The 26139-nt window shown below is 45.1% G+C and overlaps 1 protein-coding gene across 2 annotated transcripts; it reads left to right on the forward strand.

Moving 5' to 3' along the window:
* Positions 1-312: 312 nt before the first annotated feature.
* LOC111858929 (dihydropyridine-sensitive L-type skeletal muscle calcium channel subunit alpha-1-like) lies at positions 313-25933 on the forward strand. Of its 2 annotated transcripts, XM_023841145.2 has the most exons (45): positions 313-695; positions 3460-3565; positions 6563-6702; positions 6952-7094; positions 8647-8799; positions 8987-9192; positions 9372-9475; positions 9686-9831; positions 10200-10281; positions 10481-10641; positions 11481-11706; positions 12023-12230; positions 12422-12542; positions 13197-13311; positions 13398-13497; positions 13620-13689; positions 14813-14945; positions 15528-15657; positions 15956-16015; positions 16101-16207; positions 16296-16383; positions 16647-16754; positions 17120-17172; positions 17390-17536; positions 17880-18081; positions 18342-18500; positions 18598-18708; positions 18789-18872; positions 19218-19265; positions 19947-19973; positions 20157-20282; positions 20509-20574; positions 20680-20771; positions 20868-21027; positions 21216-21343; positions 21592-21688; positions 21889-21991; positions 22146-22247; positions 22343-22473; positions 22670-22795; positions 22877-23148; positions 23559-23647; positions 23842-23927; positions 24150-24296; positions 24645-25933. In XM_023841145.2, the coding sequence occupies exons 1-45, from the start codon at positions 508-510 to the stop codon at positions 24840-24842; spliced, it is 5649 nt and encodes a 1882-aa protein (XP_023696913.2). In that variant the 5' UTR covers positions 313-507; the 3' UTR covers positions 24843-25933. The 2 variants fall into 2 exon arrangements, 1 of the variants encoding a protein (XP_023696913.2); XR_002841709.2 differs by lacking the exons at positions 23559-23647; positions 23842-23927; positions 24150-24296; positions 24645-25933 and having other exon boundaries at positions 22674-22795; positions 22877-23014.
* Positions 25934-26139: the final 206 nt, after the last annotated feature.

Genomic DNA, 26139 nt, shown 5'->3' on the forward strand with positions numbered 1-26139 from the left:
GACAGGGAGGCGGGTAGGGGGAGGGGAAAAGGAGGACAAGGGGGCTAGAAGGAGGACACCCAACAGCATTCTGGACAGAGGGCTGGAAAACCGGACTGTCCAGATTAAATCTGGATAGGTGGTCACTTTACTCAGTGTATTTATGAGGGCAGCCTATGGCGCTGTATGAGCAATGCCCAGCGGTGTCAGCGACCGGTCGTGTGAAGTGGACACCCTTAGAGGGCCCCTGCTATTGTTTCCCCCCTCCCCCCCATCTATATCTACCAAAGCCATCTCTAAAATTACCCCAAGCCAGAGCCAACTGCCACTCCTGCTTACCACCTCGATCTGTTTGGTGTGGTGTCATTCGGCAGGCAGAACGACTATAGATCTCACACCGCGAGAGAAGGACGGCGACAGAGGAGGCCCAGGGAGGCGGGCAATCAGGAGAGGTGGTCCGACAAGAGACGGTAAGGACCGTGGAGGAGTTCAGCAGGGGCGTGATAGTGCTCCCAGATACTGTCCGACATGGAGGGTGGCGATGGGGCGGCCCTGGTCTCCTACATCATGGACGAGGAGACGCTGAAGAGGAAGCAGCGGGAGAAGCTGAAGAAGCTCCAGGCCACGGGCGGGAATCCCCGCCCTGCACGCTCGCTGTTCTTCCTCACGCTGAAGAACCCCTTCCGCAAGGCCTGCATCAGCATCGTGGAGTGGAAGTATCCTTTAGACATACATAGCTTTGTGGGGCCGACGCTTTCTGTCATCACTTACATACATGTGTTGTGCAGCTTAAGCAGAGATGGGTTATTCAGGTCCAAAGAGTAAAAGTCCAGACCAAGATTTTGCTTCAACCAACCAGCTGAGCATAAAGAGTCACAGTCACAGAGTATTGAACTGGTTGACTGAAACATAATCTTGGTCTGGACTTTTACTCTCTGGCCTGAACTACCCACCTCTGAACACACGCTGACAGATGATGAGCAAGTGTCCAAAAGTGAACAGCAGTATATTCACACCAGTGGTGGTTCTAGACCATCTCAACTGGGGGGCCAGTTGTTCTGTTAGGGGGGGCCAGATGAATTTGACCTTAATGTCCTCCAAGCATTACTTACACTAGATTGCTAGCATTAAGAAGCAAAAGGCAGTTCTGAAAATCGTTATTTATGCAAAGCTTTGCAGTTACATTTTACAGTTTTGCAAATATGTAACTCACTCTGATTTCATGTTTAGACAGTTTTCCTTCCATTAGCTTGATTATTGGATTTTGTGTCGTTAACTTTTAGTCCACATATAGAAATGTAAATAACAATAGTATTAATAATAATACTTTTATTTCAGACCACCCACCGGGGGGGGGGGCATGCATGTTGTCACGGGGGCACTGCCCCCCCCCAGAACCGCCCCTGATTTACACATGTCAACATTGTTTTCAGCACATGGACACAGGTTGGCTACTATGTACCAACAAACAATCCATAAGAAAGGAGACAGCGGAAGACATAGAAAATGTCAGTATGCAGTGCATGGTGGGGACAGGGGATTTTTCTATAATTTTATCCTGTGTTTTTGAATATATGCTCACAATTTAAAAACAGATTCAAGGAAGTTATAAATGGAACAAAACGTCACGCATAGACACAGTGGGACGCAGGATAAAAGCATAAGAGAAGGAACTTGTGAAAGCGGCCATTTTGAATGGTTTTGATGCAAAATCCATGGATGGTTCAGCTACTCTTCCCAGGAGAACAAAGTCAGCACTTCTACTGGACGTTATGTTGCTTTAATTATATATTTCTGTTTTAAAGATTCTCTGGTTTAAGTCTGCATGCTCGACTGATCTAAAATTGTATTGTTTAGCCATGTTAGCTGGGCTGAAATTCACAGATTCAAAGCAGGCATTTAATTCAGAGCAATCTTTTGTTTTTAGATATTGGTGTGAACAAAGCCAACGTTAAAAAATAACGCTTCAGATGTTTCTTGTCATTTCATTTATAAGAGGAAGAAACGTCTTTATAAATGATGCATGATTCATCTTTTACGCAATGTAGATGGCCATTCTTTAAGTGACAGTGTGGTATAGTTATGAAGGCATATTAATCATACATTCAAAAAATTAAGTCAGCATGTCGCCACTAAGCGACATGACAAATGCTTAAGTCTAAAGCTGTGAAAAATGCCACGTAAGCCTCGTTCTCATGTTGGCCAGGGCAACACATTGAGTCATAAACTACTGTACCTGTCGACAGAACTTCGGTTCTTTCAGATATTCTGGGCAAACAGCTGTCTATTCATGCCAGAGCCTAAAAACAGAGCCGCTAAGCCTGAGTAATTTCTGAAGAGAGCCACCCGGTGGCAGACATTGACAATGCGCTCCGACAGTAGCAGCAGGGCTGGATTCCATGTATGCATGGCGAAACTGAATATAAAGTAATGGGACAAGTCAGTTTGTATTACCGTAGGTCATGTGTGCCACTGGCCTCAATGCCGCATGATCCTCACAGGCACCGCTGCTCATGTCACTGCGGCCGACCTTCCAGGAGGCCGCTTTTGGACAATCCAAATGTGCGACTGATTCGTTACTGCAGAGGCATGTTCAGAAGGACACTATGTTTAGAGGACATAATGACGTCATCACTGGAAAAGCATTTCTTTAAAGATAAAAATGAGGAATATCGATCTAAATTAAAAACTCGATTTTGTCCTCCATCCATCCATCCATCCATCCATCCATCATCTTCCGCTTGTCCGGGGTTCGGGTCGCGGGGGTAGCAGCTTCAGTAGAGGCACCCAGGCCTCCCTCTCCCCAGCTAACCCCACCAGCTCCTCGGGGGGGACACCGAGGCGTTCCCAGGCCAGCCGAGAGATTTTGTCCTGTAATCATCAATATCACTAATTCATCAGCTTTTACAGGTTGAAGTGCAACAGTTGACGTCTGAATCAGGTCTAAAGATAGTCATTAGGTCAGGTTGGCTGCTGTTTTATGTCAATGACATAAAACACGCTGGTTGCGAACAGCCACCACGTCTCAAATTGAAGGTTCCTTGCCTGGGATGCAGGTCGCAGAACCTTGTTTGTTCGGAAGGAAGTTCTGTGTTGTACTGTGTTTTGTTGGAAGGGCAGATGAAAGATACCAACACTGATGGCTGTTTTCCCTCTTATGTCTTCCTAGAATGCATTCTTAAGTGCATAAGCAGTAGCACAGAGCAAAGGCTTCATAATTACCCCTTTAGTGCAGTCTTAAGACCGTAAAGCCTTTAATTTTAATTCCGTGCACAACGTCCCAGTCGCGGGCGGAATACTATGTGTATATCCAATTTCATAGACATTTTATGAGCTTTTTTGTACATTGGTAGGTCCGTATATCTCCCTGGCTGTTCACGCTGTCAGATATGGGTTACGCACAAAAGGCTTACAGCCATTCAGTCATAGGTACTTTTTAGCTTTGGTTTTCAAGCGCTTTTCCTGAGTTCCCACATCCAGACCCTTCGAGATCATCATCCTGCTGACCATCTTTGCCAACTGTGTGGCCCTGGCTGTGTTCCTGCCCATGCCCGAGGAGGACACCAATAACACCAACAGCAATCTGGTGAGTTTCTTACAAATTACAACATCGGCACCGACCTGGTGAGTTCCCCTTAGCTAGCAAATCCAGCCTGATGTGTCTGCCTTCCCTCTCAATCTGCAATACCAGCACTGACATGGTGAGCTCATGATGAGACCCCCAGTCAGCATACATTTTTGCTTCAGGAGGGAGCAGAAATGTGCACCGTCTGGCAGGGAGCTTGGCAGGAGCAAAAGCATGATCCCTGAGGGCCAGGTGGGGAAACACTGACCTAACCAACCTGGCTTTGTGCCACACGTTGTGCCCCAGGACGATTTTGAAGACCTAATTCAGATTTACTTATGGACATGACGAACTTCTATGGCAGCCTTTCTCATGGAACAAGTTCTGATGGTACCACCATAATCAAGAGAACAAAGTCTCTTGTCTTACTATTGCAATTGGCAGGGCGATTCCCAGGGCCTGGAAGCAGCTTTTAGTGGGGTGTGGAGACAGGGAACCAAACACTACTTGGTGTTTGACCTAAATCATAGACTGACTGTAATTTGCTGTCTACGCTGCTGCCTGTGGATGGCTTAGAATTAAAGGGCTTCTGTCGGACACAAATATAGTTTTGAGACATTATGCTTTATTGCTATACAGTCTATGCAGTTATAATTTTAATTAGAAGTTTTGTTGTGCTTTTACAGATGATTTTAGGTATTTAGCATAAGTATGCCAGAGCAATTTCAACAAAATAAAAACATTAGCAATTCAACAATTCAATTAATTTTCTTAAAATTAGCAGTTGTTATTAATTTCCCAATATTTGAACTATTTCCCTAATTCAATGCAACTGTGCTACTCTTTTGATTGGAAGTAGAAACTGCAGCTGCAAAAAACCTGAAAATATACGGCATGCATTTGTATAGTTTGACAAGAATCAAGTCAAGTAGTATCAAGTACCAATGCAATGGGAAATCTGGTATACAGGATACACAGTGTGAACCTCTGTGCCACTGAGGGTGTTTAGGAAGACAAGGCCAGGAGAGTCTGTGTGTATGTCTGCAGCTGCGAGTCTGTGTGTATGTCTGCAGCTGCGAGTCTGTGTGTATGTCTGCAGCTGCGAGTGTGCGTATGTCTGCAGCTGCGAGTGTGTGTATGTCTGCAGCTGCGAGTGTGTGTATGTCTGCAGCTGCGAGTGTCTGTGTATGTCTGCAGCTGCGAGTGTGTGTATGTCTGCAGCTGCGAGTCTGTGTGTATGTCTGCAGCTGCGAGTGTGCGTATGTCTGCAGCTGCGAGTGTGTGTATGTCTGCAGCTGCGAGTGTGTGTATGTCTGCAGCTGCGAGTGTCTGTGTATGTCTGCAGCTGCGAGTGTGTGTATGTCTGCAGCTGCGAGTCTGTGTATGTCTGCAGCTGCGAGTGTCTGTGTATGTCTGCAGCTGCGAGTGTGTGTATGTCTGCAGCTGCGAGTGTGTGTATGTCTGCACCTGCGAGTCTGTGTGTATGTCTGCAGCTGCGAGTCTGTGTGTATGTCTGCAGCTGCGAGTGTGTATGTATGTCTGCAGCTGCGAGTGTGTGTATGTCTGTTGTTTCTTTTGTACAAATATTTTGGTTTTTCTCTCGAAATCGCAATTTGGAATAATGCGATTAGCAAATCGCAAAGACTGCGATTTAGGGCATGCATCATACAGTACGTCTGACTAAGGTGACCACCTAAGCCATGCCAGGGAGGATACTATGAGCTGCGACAGGGTTTGTAAACTTGTGGAAGGACAGTATATATGAGAACCTTGACCAGACGAGGAATGCACCAAGATGGCGGACGATGCCTGTGTGTCTGCGGGAGCATGTGTGTATGTCTGTGTGTGTGCACGCGTGCGTGCCCATGTGTGGGGAATGCCATTGGGTTGATCACACAGCCCAGCTGCTGCTCGGGCCCTTGACCCTGGCGACAGGTGCCAGTGCCTGGCAGTGCTGGCATGAGCCTCACCCTTATTTATAGCCATCACTGTGGCCGCACTGATCTCATTAAACCCAGTGTGCTAATACTTTATGGGGCTGGGAAGCGGCACATAAGCGGTGCAGGTTACACGTTCAGGGTCAGGGGCTGCTTACACTGGGTCAGGGGCAACCGGACCTGAGGGAAAATGGTGTTCTTGTTTACTGCATTCACATAACTTGACCTTTTTGTCCATTTAGAATACAGCACTGAACACTCAGATAGCATGTAGTAGCAGTATGAATCATGCAATTAGCATGTAGCAGTCGGTCTATTTTATTTTATTCCAGGGCTGCCAGCTCTCACACTTCTGGCGTGACACTCACACTTTCAGACTCTCACGCTCGCGCAAGAAATCTGTCGGCAAATCTATATTATTCCATTTTAACCCTAAAATTAGCTCCATTTAAAGCACTGGGGTAGTTTGCAAACTGTACAGAATATTTACATGATAACAAAACGGTTACATACATGTAAGTGTATGTACATGCGTGTGCAGACTTGTCTCGAATTGAAACTCTCACGCCAGCCTGCTGACCAAAGTTGACAACCCTGTTATTCGTTAGTTAGTTTACTCTCCTGTAGTTCTTAGTCATTTTTGGGACTGGCTTGCTTTTGCTCCTTAATCAGTACAATGCCCATAAGTTTTAAAATAAGAAGTAGATTGTGAAGAAATTAAACCAGATGTTACAGCTGCATTTCTTTGTACGTTTTTCCACAGTCACATAGCCAGTGCAGGGTTACGGTGAACCTGTTCTTGGAAGCACAGGGCACTAGGCAGGGGACACTATGGATGGAGTCCCAGTCTATTACAGCACACACTCAGACTTACTATGGGCAATTTAGGGGCACCAATTTACCTGTCTTCATGTTTTTGGACTACCGGAGAAAATCCGCACAAAGAGTACACCTCAAACTTCATGTTAACTTATTTCACCAAAGTGAACAAAAACTGGGATTAGAAATGATTGGAAAGAGAATGATGAGACAGTTGAAAGCAGGTTTTATTATTCTGCATTAACCCCTACTGTGTGTTCAGGAGAGCCTGGAGTACATTTTCCTGGTCATCTTCACCCTGGAGTGTTTTTTGAAGATCGTCGCCTACGGCCTGCTGTTCCATGCTGACGCTTATCTGCGCAACTGCTGGAATATACTGGATTTTGTCATAGTATTCATGGGGTGAGCTCACCAGCAGGGGGCGATGTAACCTGATTATGGAGAGCGTGTGAGGGTTGCCATAAGCAGTCTCTGAACACCTCACCCCTCTCCATCACTGTGGATGGATTGTATTGATTGTTTGCTGTTGCGCTGGTGCATCATTCGATTGATTTAAATGTTTCATGCAGCAATTCCTTCACATTTGCCGTTGTATATTGATTGATTCAATGGCTTTTTTGATTGATTAACTTGCTGATGCACTGTCTGCAGGCTCTTCACCATTATCCTGGACACCATCAACCACATCAGTGGTGTGGAGGCCCCGGTAGGAGAGAAGGGCGGAGGCTTTGATATGAAGGCTTTGAGGGCATTCCGTGTGCTGAGGCCCCTCCGGCTCGTCTCAGGCGTCCCCAGTAAGACACCCACCCCCCACCCAACACCATATGAGGCAGGAGCTTTAAGCTCCTGTAAAATCACACTCCGGTAAGAGGGAGGATTCCCACACTTCACCATCCACCACATCCCTCCGTCAAGTTCTTTGTTACAGTAAAGCAAAACTGAAACTCCAGTCTCTAGCCTGAACTATCTTGGGATGCTTGCTTAATTTAGCAAAAATAGTTTGGATGATTTACATTTTAGGTGCTTAATCAATGCAGTATGATGATTGGATGACAGTATTAATGAGCCACTACTTGTTAAAGTGGGTAATAATGCAGCATTATGTAATAACTTGACAGAATGTAACAAACTGAATGATGATGATAATAATAATAATAGGGAAATGTTGCAATATATAATTATATTGTAGTCTATAAATTTGTAACATTTGATCAAGATATTACATATTGTGGTGTTATTACATAATGTGGTGTTATTACATAATGTGGTGCTATTACATAATGTGGTGTTATTACATAACGTGGTGTTATTACATAATGTGGTGTTATTACATAATGTGGTGCTATTACATAATGTGGTGCTATTACATAATGTGGTGTTATTACATAATTTGTTGTTACATGGTGTGTGACAATGCAGTATGTAATAACATCTCATTATGTGACAAAAATTTGTTACATTTTGTCAATTTATTACATAATGCTGCATTATTACATAATGTGTGGTGATATTGTTAATCATGAAGAAGACCTAGTCCAGAAGAAGACCTACAGTAGTCCAGTGTTTGTGGAATCAGCATGTAACTCCCCCTGTTGTGTTGTTTTCTTACAAGTGCAAGATTAATTGGCATCTCTAAATTGCCCATAGTGTGTTTCACTCCAGACCAGGGATTACTATACTGCCTACACAGCCGGAAGATGGATAGACTTCATTGGACTTTAATTCTTTTCAACTGGGCTTAATTATTTTTAAATGCCACATAAGTAGTATTAGGCTTGATCAAGGGATGCCCGATCTTATATTCAAAGGGCCGGTGTGTATGCAGGTTTTTGGGATAAACTTTAGGTCAGCTCTTCAAACCCAGATGTTAGGACTCTTCAGTCAGTCAGTCTTCTAATTAATAATCTAATTAGGGAGTTGCAGTGAAAACTTGGGCTTGACAGTGACTGCTAAATACCACCAAAGCCAGCAGCGAATAATGTGTTTACATAAAAACATGTAAAATTTTTCATCCTAAAAATACTAGAAAGTATCCAGTTATTTGTCTTATGATGGCTTCTGCAGTGCAGGGTCATGGGGGAGCCTGGAGCCAATACCAGGCAGCACTGGGCCCAAGACAGGAGGCCCCAGGGTCGGAGGCCAAGCAGTGCAGTACCTGCAGCTTTATCTAATTTTAAGTCCCCCTGTGTGTGACTGGAAATCATGATCTTTCGGTGGTCAGTTTTAACTCTTCAGAAGCGGTGCTGGTTGTCAGACCTTATAGTTGATCGTCGTTCCCTTTTTGCGGCGGCACAATTCATGAACTGCTGGAACAATGAAAAAAATGAAGTTGCTGTCCCTCTTCAGGCCTGCAGGTGGTGATGAACTCCATCCTCAAGTCCATGCTACCTCTGATGCACATTGCCCTGCTGGTGTTCTTTATGGTCACCATCTACGCCATCGTTGGTCTGGAGCTCTTCAAGTGCAAGATGCACAAGACCTGCTACTACACTGGCACAGGTTGGCAGGCTGGCAGGGGTTAATGGGACAAGTAAATGGTGCTAGATTGGCCAGGCCTATGGGGGGGATGGCAAACAAATTAGCTTATAGTCTTCAATAACTGTCTCAGGAGTCGACAGCAGCTGGGATCCAGAAGAATTATGTAAGCCGGCATTTAATTTCCCTCTTCTGTCTGGTTTGCTGGCAGACATTATTGCCACAGTGGAGGATGAACTGGCATCACCCTGTGCCCAGGCTGGCAACGGGCGGCGCTGCACCATCAATGGCTCTGAGTGCCGGGCAGGCTGGCCAGGGCCTAACAATGGCATCACGCACTTCGACAACCTGGGGTTTGCCATGCTTACGGTGTACCAATGCATCACCATGGAGGGCTGGACTGAGGTTCTCTACTGGGTAAACTCAAACTCATGCCAACTTCGCAGTGCTGGAGCTGCACAATCGCAGTGCACTGGGAAAGCTGTCCCTGTGACCGATGCCTTTTATCACCTGACTCAGTTCTAATGAAGGGCAAAGTCTGTGGTTTTCCTGGTTCCCATTCAACTGACCCTTTCTCTTTCTTTGGTGTCCTACAGGTAAATGATGCCATAGGTAATGAATGGCCCTGGATCTACTTCGTCACCCTTATCCTGCTGGGCTCCTTCTTTATACTCAACCTGGTTCTGGGCGTACTCAGCGGGTCAGAACACCTTTGTCGGTTATCATTTGCATGCAGGAATATGTGAATAAGATTCTCAGTTTCGGAAATGGATTTTAAAGATGCAAAAGTATTAGCATTTGCAATATCTGTGGAATTTCAAGATTTTACAGCTTTAGATTATGTATACAAATTTAACCTCATAACTCTGTCCTCATTATGTTCCCCCCCCCCCCCCCGATCTTCCCTCAGGGAGTTCACAAAGGAGCGGGAGAAGGCGAAGTCTAGGGGGGAGTTCCAGAAGCTGCGGGAAAAACAGCAGCTGGACGAGGACCTGAAAGGCTACATGGACTGGATCACCCAGGCAGAAGTCATTGATAATGACCAGGAGGGACAAGGTAGATAAACATTCTCCATGACAGTGACAGAACCAGTAAGGAGCAGAATGTGTATGAAACTAGATCAGTTATGATGGAGTCAAGGACTTTCACCAAGAAAGACAACTTGCCCTTTGATTCTGCTAATCTGTCACATCTGCCCATATGGTGTATTAAACTTCTGAACCTCTGGCACTAAGACTAAACCCAAGGGTAACCAAACACTAATTCCCCTTCAGGCTAGACTCAGGATGTTCTCATCTTAATCTACCTGATGTCCATCAGATTAGCTCTTGGCACTGCTTGGTTTAACCCACAATTCAGACTGGACCCCAAGCCTTATTCGGCAATGTAAGTCAGGCTTCACTTAGGCTAATCCCTCTGTCCAGGACTCCTGCCTCTGGATGAAGGTGGTTCAGATACTGAGAGCTTGTATGACATAGAGGGTCTGAACCGTCTACGCTTCTACTTGTGAGTACAGGGGAGAGATTGGCTCTTGACAGGAGATAACTGTGAAAATCCAGTAACATCATCGACATGAACTCTTAGGTATATCTAACACACTATGAGACCATGTAATTGAAATGCTTATGAAGGTTACAGGTTAAATATGATCGACTTCTAAGGAGGTTCAAGGCACGTCCCCGACCGCCCGTTACTCTCTTCTCAGCCGTCACTGGCGCCGCTGGAACCGCTTCTTCCGGAGGAAATGTCGTGTCTGGGTCAAGTCTCGGCTGTTTTACTGGGTGGTGATCCTGCTGGTGTTCCTCAACACTCTGGCCATTGCCACCGAGCACCACCAACAGCCCGAGGGGCTCACCAGCCTGCAAGGTCCATCCCACCAAGGGCACAAGGCTACTTCTTTACAAAGATGTTTTTGTTTTTAGGCCTTTGTCACGTTGAGGAAAATGCATCATGCACTGGGCAACGTATCTCTACCTCGCTTGTTCAAAACTGAGAAGGTTTACATGTATGGAACTAAAATTCAAAAACTAGAAAAAGGAGCCACTAAAACATCAGAAGTCTGGGCTTCAGCTGCTATCATCTAGATTGTTCAGATACTTTTAATCGAATCCTTTAAGCTTCAGTTGATTAAGAGAACAGTACGTATGCTCCAATACAATATGGCCTTCACACTTTGACACTTTTGCTGCATGTGTCCGAATTCAAGGGCTGCATCCTTCCAAAGCTGCATTCGAAGACTGACTGCATCAACGGCTGTCCCATCTCGAAGGGTCCTTCAAATACGGTTTATAAATACATCCTCCTTTTGCTGAGTCATGAAGGATCTATCCAATGGGTCCATCTCCGGCCAAAATATCCCAGGATTCATTGCACAGAGGTAAAGTGGGTGTGTCTCTGCTAGATGATAGAAGCGGCACTTTGTGACTCATGGGTAAGGGTAGGAGCAGGTGGTGACGGCCAGACTGTCCCATTTGACTTTTCATTCGACCTTCAAAGAATGCAGTCTACAAAGGTCTTGGACCGCGTCCTTTGAAGGATACAGCCCCTGAATTCAGACACCGCCTTTGACACAACCCAGATACAAGGTTTAATTTTCAAACCTCCAGACTAATATATAGTGGTGAAGCCAGGTAAGTAGGTTGCTAGAACACAACCCCATTCCTGAAGCTCAAAAGCTTTCTCCTACTTACTGTCTCTGGCTGTAGACAACGCCAACAAGGTGCTGCTGTTGCTGTTTGCACTGGAGATGTGCCTGAAGATGTATGCCCTGGGGCTGCCCTCGTACTTCATATCTCTGTTCAATCGCTTTGATTGCTTTGTGGTTACTGTGGGCATCCTGGAGCTGGTGCTGGTGCGGATGGATGTGGTGTCAGTGCTTGGCATCTCCGTGCTGCGCTGCATCCGCCTCCTACGGTTACTCAAGGTCACAAAGTAAGTGGGCACTGTGCGTAAAATGGGGGATGTCATGTGATAAGCCGTGCCATGGGCATTATGGGAAATGGAGGCTGTTGGATTGGGACCATCGCAGGAAATAGATATCATGGGAGTTAATCATCATGGATAGAAGAGCATTATTCATTGTCTAGATAGTTCCTGTTAAATTATTGAAATACAAGTTACAGCTACAGTTTATTGGACTCCTCTGGTCCTCAAATATCAAGCCTCAGAAACCTAGAGGCCCCCATGCTCAACTAAAAGTTGCTCAAAATCACTCATGACTAACAGTTCACCCACCCTTCCTCTTCAGGTACTGGACAGGCCTCAGCAACCTTGTGGCCTCCCTACTGAACTCTGTGCGCTCCATCGCCTGCCTGCTCTTGCTGCTTTTCCTCTTCATTGTCATCTTCTCCCTGCTGGGCATGCAGGTGTTTGGGGGCAAGTTTAACTTCCCCGACCAGGAGGTGCAGCGTAGTACCTTTGACAGCTTCCCCCAAGCTCTCATCAGTGTTTTCCAGGTGGGCCAGTCTTCTTCAAAACCTAAAACCTGCTTTCAGGCCCACACAGGCAACCAGTTCATGTCAATGGAATTTTTCAAGCTTCACTATGCTTGTTTTGCGCTCCTTCCCCTTACAAATGAAGCCAAACCATAAAGAACATAGACACCAATCTATCAAAAATTGCTTGTATCTTTTTTTCTTGGGCTAAGATCCTCACAGGCGAGGACTGGGACACTGTGATGTACAATGGCATCATGTCTTATGGAGGACCAGTCTTCCCTGGAATACTGGTCAGCATCTACTTCATCATCCTCTTCATCTGCGGCAACTGTATCTTTTATCCATGGGTCCACTGTTACACCCCAGCCTAGGGGTCAGGCGCAACAAAAAGCTGGAGTGAGACCACTATGTTGTTTGTGCCTGTGAATGTATTAGCAGAGGGAATCACTTTAGGAGCCAACCACAGCAAAATAACAGACAAAACACCTCTATAACTAGAATAAAGATACTCCTGTACCTAACCATTTACCTGTTACCCATCTCCCTAACCCGCTTCAAAACAGTGAGAAAATGTAATCAATCCAAAATGGTGTCGCACCTACTCACAGTGAACACAATATTTACAGACATTTACAGGCTATTTACAAAACAGAAATCCAAAGTAACCAAATCCAAGAAAGGCTAATCAAAATCAATGGTCAAACAGCAACAGCGGTCAAGCACAATGAATATCAGCAGCACAACAAGTACAAAGCAAATTCCAAAGCAATGGCCTGCCGTTCTTGCCTGGACAGGCCTTATGACAGAAGTGATGAAAGTAAGGAAGAAGAAAACAGCCAACCGAAATGGAGAGGTATGAAACGTAATAGTGGGTGGAGCCAGGAACAGAATGATACGCCCCAAAGAAACATCCGCTATGCAGAGTAAACTATTAGTGATTAGTTTCAAATCTTCTTGAGTCCTTCCTTGATTGTTGATGCCTAGACATATTGCTGAATGTGTTCCTGGCCATTGCTGTGGACAACCTGGCTGAGGCAGAGAGTCTGACATTGGCGCAGAAAGAGAAAACGGAGGAGAAGATGCGCAAGAAGTTGCTGAGGTGGGGGGTCTCGGTTTGGACGTTCAGGTACAAGTAGCACAGAGGTTCAGGAACCAGAGTTCTTCTCTCATTCTATCTTCATTCAGCGCCAGCAACCCTGACAAGGCAGAGGAAGAGAAAATCTTGATGGCTAAGAAGCTGGCAGAGCAGAGAGCTAAGATAGACGGTATCCCCACCACAGCCAAGGTCAGGCTTCCCAAGCACTATGAACCAGCCATTTGCTTTCTTTAACAGAACTTCGGTGACTATTCTCCAGGCTGTTTGGATTTTGACCTCTGATCTTCACTGCATATTTTTATTTTATTCAGCTAAAAGTGGATGAGTTTGAGTCAAACGTCAACGAAATCAAGGACCCATTCCCACCAGCAGATTTTCCCGGTAAAGTAACTGCTCTCTCTCTACCTGGGTGAAACATTCCACGTACAATTTTGACAGTAGAAGACAGCACACAGTGGCATTGTGTCAATCATTTTAGGTATTCACATGCCTACCCAATATTCTGTAAAAATGTAACATATGAACCAATTATTCAGTCAACCAATGACATGCCTACATTGACTGTGAATAAAACGGCATTAAGTTTGCAGTAAACTTGCAGTCAGGGTAATCTTCCTCCGTCAGATCACATCTCTTAATCCCCTCCCCATCCCTCATCACTCCCGTCTTCTACCGATAGCTCAAAGCATCATCAACGAGTTGTCACATCGTAACGTTTATTACTCAGCAGCAGTAAACAAGGATAGGTATCTTTAGCTGTTTACAATTTCTAGCCAAGTAACTGTACTACTACAAGTATAAGAAGGCATCTGAATTGTTTTTGTATTGTTGTCCGACAGATATATGCTGCATTAGCCTAAAACTGTCAAAATATATCATGCACACATCTGCTTGGCTAACTATGTAATCAATGTGCTAATACAGAGATGTGCTGTGAAGCTGCGTTACGAACTTATGTTAATGTCAGTTAGCTAACGTTAGCCGGAAAGGTAGATGACAGACCAACTTTGTAGTTTTGCCTGTACAAATGACACCATCCTTCAGTGTTTGCTGGCTAGCCACAAACACCAACATAACACAGCCTTTTCCATGTCCATGTCAAACAAACAATTGATGACAGACCAACTTTGTAGTTTTGCCTGTACAAATGACACCATCCTTCAGTGTTTGCTGGCTAGCCACAAACACCAACATAACACAGCCTTTTCCATGTCCATGTCAAACAAACAATTATCTTAAACAACAATTATATTATTATAATAGTTGGTCTGTCAAAGGCTGACGTTAACTAGCTAGTCATCTAGCTAAATGTAACACTTCTGGTAACAGTTACCATTTGCTGGGCATGTTCGAATGTATAATAGTTACATAAATTATCCAGAACACTAATACCTGCGTATGTGTATTGTCATGTCACCTGTGTCGTTTTGAAATGGTGCCTAACACAACTAACACGACGCTCCTGCCAGCACAGCAGATGTAACCCCCTACTCCTGTTTATTAGGGGATGATGAGGAGGAAGATCCAGAGATCCCAGTGAGCCCCAGACCCCGGCCCATGGCGGATCTGCAGCTGAAAGAGAAGGCTGTACCCATGCCCGAGGCCAGCTCCTTCTTTATCTTCGGCCCTCAGAACAAGTGGGTTCCTGGCCAGGTTCTTTGTCAGACTAAATGGGTTCCTGAGCAGAACATTTCAGCTCTTGCTCAGACTAAATGGGTTTTTGCTCCCACAGAATGGCATTTAGCCAAGTCCTTCCACACATCATTCTTTGGTGTTCATTAGTGCTAATACATTAGAATCGTTTTTGGTAGCCTGCAGAGCCCTGTTTGGTCATTCTTGGAGGGTTTATCTGCAATGAGGTTCTTCATTCAATATATATGTACGGATGCTATTTCTTTCGTCGTAGGAACAGTTAAACTTTCCTTGTTTGCTTACTGGTTAGACTGGGGCCAGATTCTGACCTTTGTTCTCTTTCATTGTACATATTTTGGACATGGACAGTCAAATCCACCGCAGGAGCTACTGCAGCCAAGCGTTGATTATTAATGGTATTGTGTAACACAGAGGGACACATACATCAGACACAGCAGTTATACCTGTGCTAAGGCATTTGCTGGCTTTTTTGTTTCGATTAAATTGGGAAGGAGCTGCCGAAGATCAGGCTCTGACTAATGTTTAAGGCAAAAGCTGACACAGGTGTTGGTCGTGCCTCATTACAGGTTCCGCAAACTGTGCCACCGGATCATCAACGCCACCACCTTCACCAATATCATCCTTCTCTTCATCCTCCTCAGCAGCATCTCTTTGGCGGCCGAAGACCCCATTGACCCCGAATCCTTCAGAAACCAGGCAACACGAATCACTCGGCAAATTATTCCCATTTAGGACTAATATACGGACACAAAAATACTGGCAAATTGCTCCTATCGGGAGAGAGAAGTTAAACAGTTTATTACCAATATACAGTGTATTTGTATATATTTTTCGTAAATTAACAGAGTATTTCTCTAGTTTATATTTCAATGTTTCCATGAAGCTGATGAACACCACATGAATAAAGCATTAAATGTTGGTGCCATGTCCTTGCTGGATGTACAGACAGACAGATATAAATTGAATGTGACAGTAATCCTTCTCTTCTGCGTAGGTCCTGGCCTATGCTGACATCGTCTTTACCTCGGTGTTCACCGCTGAGATTGTGCTCAAGGTGCCTCCCCATACGTCCTGGATTCTTTCACAACCCACCACACATGCAACGGCTCTGATTTACCCCCCCCCCCCCCTTCCCACAGATGACCACGTACGGTGCAATCCTTCACAAGGGATCCTTTTGCCGGAACTCCTTCAACATCCTGGACCTGATCGTTGTGGGTGTGTCCCTGCTCTCCATGGGAATGGAGTGAGTGACCGGTAGCATCGCTCGCTGGAACCTGCCTGAGTGGTCTTCCTGACTTTCATTCTGGGGGACTTTCTGTCTTTGTGTGCAGGTCCAGCGCCATCTCAGTAGTAAAGATCCTGAGGGTGCTGAGGGTGCTGAGGCCCCTGAGAGCCATCAATCGAGCCAAGGGCCTCAAGGTGACGACACGCATGTTATCATTTACCTCTTCCACCAAGGCCAGATTCTCTACTGCCATCATCTCTATGTTCATCCCCACCATCAACAATACCTTTCCCATGTTTACCATCCTATGCACCCTCACCATGTCCTCATCGGCACCTTCTTCATGTCCACCATCATCTCAGTCATATCCATAACTCTCGTTGTCTTTCTGCCCATGCTGAGTTCCTAGCATCCTTGCTGAAGTCTCTGTTTGTGCCTTTTCGCTTCCATTTTGCAGCACGTGGTCCAGTGTGTGTTTGTGGCCATCAAGACCATCGGCAACATTGTCCTGGTGACCATGCTGCTGGACTTTATGTTTGCCTGCATCGGTGTCCAGCTCTTCAAGGTCAGAGAACCTGATGAACAAACTCACAAACTTGGTACTTTGTCACTCACTGGAAGCAACAGTAAAGTGCCACGGCTTTCTAAAGTGTATTCTATACCTTGGCACGTTTGAGGAGACGCACCACGTTGCATTAAGAAAAGCATCAATGAACTACATACGCTACAAGGTGTCATGTGTCAGTGAGAGGATGTTGTATTTAGGGTTTAAGCAAGACTTTTAACCAATTACTGCAGCAAAACATCCAATTATATAAATGATGTCATATGGATGGTTTCTTCGTACATGATTTTCAGTTGTAACTATGACATAAGCAATGAAATCATGATGTCATAAAGAGACTAATCGACGTTTCCCTCCCCTCCCAGGGTACATTTCACAGGTGCACAGACCCCTCCAAAATGACAGAAGCAGAGTGCAAGTAATTTGAACTTCATGTTTTGTTAGCAAGATTTTTCTCTTACCTCTAAGTGTATAATATTTTTTTACCACATTTCAACCCTTTGCCTGCCAAAGTTTGTCACAAGTTTGATTAAATGCCGATTTCATTTGTCATTTGTGGCTTTAAAAGAATTAAAAAGTGGATGGTCCTTGTAAGTCATAAAGGCACTCGTACTCTCGACCCACGTGTTTCCTAGGGGAACTTACATCAAGTACCAGGAACATGCCCTCCACGAGATGGAGGTGCGGCAGCGAGAGTGGATGAACAGCGACCTGAACTTCGACAGCGTGCTGAATGGCATGTTGGCGCTCTTCACCGTGTCTACGTTTGAGGGATGGCCTAAGTGAGTGTTGGCCCCATGCGTGTGAACGCTGGCCCCACCTCAGGGAGATTTAGGGCCACCTAACCCCTCTTCTTCCTCTTTGAGTACCGATCCTTATTTTGAGACTGTTGATCACACAGTGCTATGAATGCTGATCTCCTGAAGAACCATAGTGTTTGATCAAAGTGTAATCGCTAATTAGATTCAATTACATATAAATAAGACATAAATAAGCTCAAAAAGTTTTATGATAAAGGAACAACATAAAGTGTCAAATTGAAGGCTGGTTATTTTTGGACAGTGTGCTGTAGAGCTTTGTAAGGTGTGCCTGGGCAATCGCATCAGATGTCCATCCATACTGCAGACTGCTCTACAAGGCCATCGACTCCCAAGCTGAAAACATGGGCCCCATCTACAACAACCGTGTGGAGATATCCATCTTTTTCATTGTCTACCTCATCCTCATCGCCTTCTTCATGATGAATATCTTCGTGGGCTTTGTCATCGTCACCTTCCAGGAGCAGGGTGAGCAGGAGTACAAGAACTGCGAATTGGACAAGAATCAGGTACAGTACCATTTTACCTTTTCCTCAGTTAGACCAGGAACCTACTCATCTGTCTTTGTTACCCCATATAATTCTTCCACTGTGATTTGATGGGCCAGTTATCCAGGTATTCAGTCTTCTGTCTTCTCATATCCCTGGGGTCCACATTTTATAGGTGTACTTGCTATTTTTTAATATAGCTTGGATCCCAAGTTCTAAGTGTGGCAGGCCAAATTGCCGCTTAAATCTTTCCCCTTGTTGCTTGTTCCCTTGTTTGGCAGCGCCAATGTGTCCAGTATGCTCTCAAAGCCTGCCCCCTACGCTGCTACATCCCCCAGGACACCTACCAGTACTGGGTGTGGTACATCGTGACTTCCTGTTACTTTGAGTACCTCATGTTCCTGCTCATCATGCTGAACACCCTCTGTTTGGGCATGCAGGTAAACCTGGGCGTACAATGAAGTCGACACTGTTTCTGTTTAGGTCTCTTGAGCTGGGTCCATGTTGATCCTCCATATCCTTCACCTTTCCCACCAGCACTGTGACCAGTCTGACCACATCACCCACCTGTCAGACATGCTTAATGTGATCTTCACCGTACTCTTCACTGCGGAGATGATCCTCAAGTTGCTGGCCTTCAAGGCTAAGGTGAATGAGGGGTTCTTCTGAAACCTGCACCCTGAACCCATCATTTATGCCCGGATACCCATTACGATCCTTCTCCGCAGGGATACTTCGGAGATCCCTGGAACGTGTTTGACTTCCTGATTGTCATTGGCAGCGTTGTGGACGTCATTCTCAGTGAGATTGATGTGGGTGTTTCCTCCTGCTGCCTACCTATCATTCTTTTTTTCCCATTGGTTACTTTTGCATGATTTAGGCAGAATCCACTCTAATGTATCCCAGTGCTTATCCCTTATCAAATAATAACCAGGACTAAGTTTGTCTAATGATTTATAGCACAGAGCCCAGGCTCAGCACCAAGTTCCCAGTCCCAGTCCCAGTTTCTCTCTCCTGTTAGGCTCTGTCTTTCTGGTTCATAGTCAAGTTCCTGTCCAGATCTCTCCCACTCAGACTCACCCTGCCATTTCCTGTTTGTTTCTCCTTCTCTTTCTGTGTGGCTTATGCTGTCTCTCTCTGCCCATCTCCTCAAGTAGACTGCCCTTGCATCCAGCGGCGGACTCTACTGTCTCCATGGTTGCGCGGTAAGCAGTGCTGCACCGGCCCAACTCAGACCCATGTCCAGTGGACCTCCTTCCAGGTCTTACCTTTGCTGCAATCCTTCCTAGTATTATGTGAAGCTGTCCATTTTGGTATAATATTCCTTGTGAAAAGCATTCCTCTGAACATTAATCCTCTGGGGTCTGAGGCCTCTCAGCCACTTTCGGGGTAGTCTGACATGCCTTGACATTTTAAAATATTTCACCTATCTAAAAAACATTTATCCCAAAGTGTTACATTTGCTTTTTTTTAGCACAAACTCAGCACCAATAACCTGAGACCACTTAGAATGTTATTATTAGGGAAAAAAAATTACTGAAAACCGGGACAGATAATTCAGAAAAACCTCTTAGTCCACCCTGTAGCTCTTAAATTGTACAGAACAGCCAGTGTTCTCACGTATGTCTAACTGTTGAGTACAAAAAATGCTGCACATCTTCACCTCCATTATGTCGAAGGCTATGTCCTACACAGAACAAACCAAGGCCTTCGCCAAGGAATAGACTATTTTGTTGTAGAGCATAGTGTTTAAATGAATAGCAAATTTCAGAGAAAGGAAGTCTGTTTCAAGAATAAATGAAATATACAAATCACATCAATATCTTAGGTGAGTTTGTTCAGGGGTAGCAATAGGTTGAACCTAATGCATCTTTTAATTTTTCTAGGAGGTGAACCCAATGCAAGCTATTGCAGTGAGTATTTATGGTTATATGTTGTCTGTTTATGTATATGGGTGTGATTTAGATGAATGTGCTGTACTGGTACTTACTGGTGTACAATTTACCACAATGGCCAGTGTAGCTGTGGATGAGAGCATGGCTGTTTGTTTGCTCGCTGGTCTCTCGCTGTGAGGCCCATGCTTTGCTTCCATGAAGGACTCGGAAAATGCCCGGGTCTCCATCACCTTCTTCCGGCTGTTTCGTGTGATGCGCCTGGTGAAGCTGCTGAACCGGTCAGAGGGCATCCGCAACCTGCTGTGGACCTTCATCAAGTCCTTCCAGGTCAGTGCTGATGTCACTTCCTCTCCAGCTAGGCGGGACAGGTGCTGTGTTCATGGGCAGTCACTCCCGCGGCCTGTTTGCTTACTCTATCAGTGCTGTTAGATTCTATCTTTCAGTCTATATTAGCTGGTTTATTTAGCCTGGACCTTTTTAACCCCCTTCCAGCAGTCCTGCTGAGCCTCACTAGGCAGTTTCTGACCTTCAGACCTTTGGTTCTGTTCTGCAGGCCCTTCCCTATGTAGCTCTGCTCATTGTGATGCTGTTTTTCATCTACGCCGTCATTGGGATGCAGGTAGGGGGGTCTCCTCTTCTCTCTTCTGCTCTCTCCCTTTTCCCCTATTCTTCATGAGGCCAGATGGCATGGAAGATAGCGTCTGAGTCACTCCCTGTCCTGCAGGTTTTTGGTAAGATTGCTCTGGTGGACGGCACACAAATCAACCGCAACAACAACTTCCAGACGTTCCCGCAGGCAGTGCTGTTGCTGTTTAGGTGAGCGTCACGCTGGCCTTTCTGCCCACAATCTTCCAGGAACGGCTGCAGTGTCTTTCCTAAGCTGAATGGGCTCGATTGTGTTTACGGCTCTAGGTGTGCCACAGGTGAAGCGTGGCAGGAGATCATGCTGGCATGTATGTACGGCAAGCTGTGTGACCCCAAATCAGATTACCAGCCCGGGGAGGAATACACGTGCGGGGCCAGCTTTGCCGTGGTCTACTTCATGAGCTTCTACATGCTCTGTGCCTTCCTGGTGAGCGGCCACACACTCACATCACATTACACTGTGCCACCGCAAACCACAGCACATCTCTCTGCCGGTAGGGAAATGCCTGTGACTAAACAGGCACAGATACTGGACACAGGCTTTCCTTGCTCACATGACTTTTTCCTCAGACTATATGTCTCACATTGTCCCTTTCTGTTTTTTTCACCGCTCAGATCATCAACCTATTCGTGGCAGTCATCATGGACAACTTCGACTATCTGACACGCGATTGGTCAATCCTTGGTCCTCACCACCTGGATGAGTTTAAGAAAATCTGGGCAGAGTATGACCCTGAAGCCACGTGCGTATATGTTTGCTTCTCTCAACAGGCACCTCGGATGCCTTGGAACTATATTTTCACTTAACTCTCTATAAATGCATTAATAGCACAACCCCACCATTTTGAAAACTTTTCTTGGATTACAGATGATGCCATGCCTCAACTAACAGTCTGTGCTTTATTTTTAGTTTATTTTTAAGTTTTTCTGAGGCTTGGAATATAAATAGCAGTATTCTGAAGAGGTTTCAGTTTGCCTCCCTGTCCTGCAGGGGGCGAATCAAGCATCTGGATGTGGTGACTCTGCTGCGCAGGATCCAACCCCCACTGGGCTTCGGAAAGTTCTGCCCTCACCGTGTCGCGTGCAAGGTGAGTCCAGCTTACCGCGGCAAACCTACCGTGCCACGTCCGGCTGAACATTAAGCACCATATTTCACAAAGCATCCATAAGTATCGACATGTTATTAACAGCTGAGTAGTTCTAGATTCTAGATTCAGTAGGTGCTGGGACCCAGCAGAAACACGTGAGGTGTTGGGAAATGACACGGGCTTTATGTCTGGGGCTTTAGCGCCTGGTCTCCATGAACATGCCGATGAACAGCGACGGCACTGTCACCTTCAACGCCACCCTGTTTTCCCTGGTGAGAACGGCCCTCAAGATCAAAACCGAGGGTGGGTGCACCACTGCCGTGCGTCACACAAGTCACATGCAGTGCTAGCTAAACATTACCATTAAGATGACGGCTTTAGTACACTGGCATATACAGCTAAACATACGGCCTCCTTGAAACAGCAGCTTTTTCTCTTCCCATCCTGTCTGGGACAGGTAACTTTCAGCAGGCCAACGAGGAGTTGCGAGCCATCATCAAGAAGATCTGGAAGCGCACCAGCATGAAGCTGCTGGACCAGGTTATCCCTTCAGTTGGAGGTGAGATGTTTATCAACATGGTGTTGAGCTGCTTAAATCATTCTTCATTGGACAGGACATCCACCTTCCATCTTTCGTTTGTGCCGCCCTGGCAGACGACGAAGTGACCGTGGGAAAGTTCTATGCCACGTTCCTGATCCAAGACCAATTCCGCAAGTACATAAAGAGACGAGAAGAGTATTACGGGTATCGGCCCACCAAGAAGAAGAACGCCATGGAGATTCAGGTGCCCTTCCCCCTTGAAATAAGATCCTCTCACCACATGCTCCTCACATACTTCACGAGTGTTCCTCTAAATCATTTTCCTCCCTCTCACCATCCATGCTGGCAACCTTTGCTGTACCCCTCAGTCTATTTGTCTTTGGCACCCATTTTCTCATTGTCTTTTGTGTGTGACCCCCCCCACGCCTCTCCCTGGACAGGCAGGTCTTCGCAGTATGGAGGAGGAGGCTCTACCAGAACTGCAGCGTGCAATCTCGGGGGACCTGATGGCTGGGGAGGACACTGACCAGGGACTGGATGAATCTATGGAGGATGCAATCTTCAGGGTGCGTGGAAATGCACGGTATGAACTTTTCTTATTGAAAATACTCATTTGGTTTTTAACAGGCTGTGTTGCCCCTTCTCAGCGATCAGGGGGCCTGTTTGGGAACCATGTGGACCCTTTCACCCTGGAGAGGAACACCCCCCTGCCCACACAGGTCACCAGCCATCGGCCCCTGCAAGTATCTGACCACCGGCTAGAAGAGGGGGATCTGTCACCTGACACCGTATTCCTGCACAGCCCCCAGTTCTTTCCCAGGATGCCCAAGAAGGCTAACACCACCACCACCACCATCACCACCACCACCACCAACAACAACAACAACAACAACAACAACACTATGAACAACAGTACAGTGTGAGTCTGGTGGATCAGCTTTGTGCTCATATTCTGTGCATCACTGTGTGTTATATTGAGTATTCAATATGACTATGTCTTTCTTTGTAACTTGCAATCATAATGACACATGCAGTCATAAAGAATTATATTTTAGCTGTTTTTTTAAGTTTGTTTCACAATTTTGATTTACAATTTATCCTTGATTTAATAATTGATTGCTACTATGTTTTGTCTTCTTTTGTCTTCTTGTCTTATATCTTGTCTTCTTATTACCGTGATATATTCTTGATTGTTTGCCATTGTGTGTTGCTTGATTTCACTGTCTTTGTAAGGCATCCTTGAGTGACTTGAAAAGCGCCTATAAATAGAATGTATTATTATTATGAACTAGGAAAATGGTGTAATTAGTGATGCATCTCCTGGGTTAGGTTTCCCTGTGAATGGGAGGCGGGGCCACAGTTCCAGCCAATCAAGGACACCCACAGCCTTTTAAAAGAAAATAAACTACAAGTTTCAAGTCAGTTAAAAACTTTATTTATTGCAATTGTTTGCATGTGTGCCCTTAGAAATGAAAATTGAATAATTATCAAAATATATTGTCTAGAATGTTCTAATAATAATTTAGGGAAAAAACTGACTGATCCAAAAGGCACAGTGATGTGTGCTGTTCACACAGATGTCAGGTGTACAGTGCATGTATGTTCTCTGCAGTGGGTCTCCCAGGGTCTGAGCCTGAACAGGAACGCAGCAGAGCAGGAAACCATCAGGGCATCAGCGCAAAGGCTGTGAGCTCTGAGGTAACACCTACACATAACCCTAACTATGACAACCTTAACCCCAACCCAGCCCTAACTTAACCATAAGTAACTAAACAAAATACAAGACTTTTGGCATTTTTAATTTTTTGATTGCATTCGCAGATTTTTAGAAAATACAATTTCTCCTTGTGGGGACTGGAAAAATGTCCCCACAACGTCATAATAATATTTATGTTTCCACTGTTTCCTCCTGTTTCTCAGATCCCACGCCATTGCATTCAGCACAGGTGGGCACACTCAAACTCCCAGCATGCCACGGGGCAGCAATCAGTCAGGTTGGCATACTCAAACTCCCAGCATGCCATGGGGCTGCAATCAGTGTTTGCCATAGACCAGCTTATCCAGAAGGTAAGTGCTAACAAGCTCTGTAGAGCCTTCTGTATTCACAGTTCACAAAGGAAACTAGTGGGAGTTAATTTGGGAGCTTTGGATGGTGATCAAGTTCTATAGATATCAGTAGAACAGCAGTTAACAACACAAAATTACAAAAGGTTGCTCCAGTAACTCTGAGCAGGGGAGCTGCGGTTATTAACATTACTGTGTAATTATCATTAAAATTTATAATTAGGCAAATTATAAGCCACATTGTATTTCCTAGGCTAATAATAATAATAATAATAATAATAATCATCATCATCATCATCATCTCAGGGACTTGGACTTCAGTTTCTCTTGGATTTGTGTCGTGCCCTACAGGTACTGGACGGTGGTGGTCTAAGCATTCTGGCTCAGGATTCCCAGTTTGTGTCAGTGGTGAAGCAGGAGATGGCAGAGGCCTTGGGCTTCGAGCAGGATGACATGGAGACCGCAGCCAGAGCACTTCTCCAGAGCCACAGTGACCACTGCTTTGACCTTGCTGAAGCAGAGCCAGCCACAGATTGTAGCTTTGTGTAGGCCCCGTCACCATGACGATGTGACTTTTTACTGTGACATCACACCATAGTGTGGTTTTATGGGTGAGCTCACCCTGCGTGCTAGATCTAGAGTGTCTGCCTAGAGTGTCATTGACAGCGATAACCCTGTTTCAGTATGTTTTTCATAGTTGCAATTAAGCACTAGAAAGAGACTGTCATTGATAAAAATCAGGAATGACGCCTTCTTATATTCCCAGGTTTATTGATCAAAGAAAATACTGCTGTGAACTATTTCCCTTAATGTTGAATTATTATTTTCACTTGCAGATAACAGCCTGTTATCCGGGCTTTTTAAAAATTATTTTATAAGCATTAATGGTGGTTTCGTGTTGCCGGTCACTCCTGTGCATCGGGTGCTGATGAGGACGGTGTGTACAATCCTGAGCCAAATTCTGCTATGGTTTAGACCTCACTAAAAGCAGAGATCCTCAGTCGTAATCCTGTTTAAAGGGCACTACGTTTCTGGTGTGCACAGTGAAGATCCAGATCTCAGACTCAGGACTGTAGCAGGAGTGATATGGCGGTTAGGGGAACAGTCTCATTTGCACTTCCAAGAACTATACAGTTCTGTTGAAAGCTGAGAATCCAGAATCGTGACCTCAGTATAAACTGACTATATCTTAGTCTGTACTGTAGGTTTAAGCTAACCTCTATATTATGTTTCTGATTCTTGTCCTAAGGAGTTAGCATCCTGGGCAGGGCAGTGGGATGCATGTGTATGTTATGAATTCTTTACTATTATTTATTACTTTATTCTGTGTTATTTTTCAAAATGTTGTTACAGCTTTTTGAATTCCCACTCATCGCTCTGGTGAGCTGCAAAGTAAAATATGCCTTCCGGTTAAGTTACATTACTGGTTGTGTTTATTCAGGAATGGCCAAAGTACAGTCACACCCTGGTTACATTTTAACTGCAATACACATCATTTTGTAACTAAGAATGCAATCATATTTTGAACTTGTTGTGAAACACCATACGATTGATCATAGTTAGGCCTAATTATTTTATATTTGACATATTAAAAAAAATGTTTAGATTTTCTTGTGTTTTAAATGTTATAAATAAAAAATACGCTGTATTTGTGAATGAATATTATATGAAATAAATATCAAATTTTATACATCACTTCAAGATCACTTGTATTTGCCAAACAAACTAACAGGAATATACGAGAAGTTTTTCCTGGCGGTTGTGTCACGCGTGGAGGATTCGTATTTTCCAAGTTGCAGCGCCACCTGCCGTTTACGCGGCGAGGTTTCAGGGCCGACCTCTGCTC

This window comes from Paramormyrops kingsleyae, chromosome 8, assembly GCF_048594095.1.
Source record: "Paramormyrops kingsleyae isolate MSU_618 chromosome 8, PKINGS_0.4, whole genome shotgun sequence".
Lineage (NCBI taxonomy): Eukaryota > Metazoa > Chordata > Actinopteri > Osteoglossiformes > Mormyridae > Paramormyrops > Paramormyrops kingsleyae.

Excerpts from the sequence above, each read along its gene's own strand:
- LOC111858929 (XM_023841145.2), top strand. The coding sequence starts at position 508 with ATGGAGGGTGGCGATGGGGCGGCCCTGGTCTCCTACATCATGGACGAG. Across the intron at positions 21,992-22,145 it reads CCTCAAGATCAAAACCGAGG|GTAACTTTCAGCAGGCCAAC; the intron begins GTGGGTGCACCA and ends TGTCTGGGACAG. Across the intron at positions 22,248-22,342 it reads GGTTATCCCTTCAGTTGGAG|ACGACGAAGTGACCGTGGGA; the intron begins GTGAGATGTTTA and ends CCGCCCTGGCAG.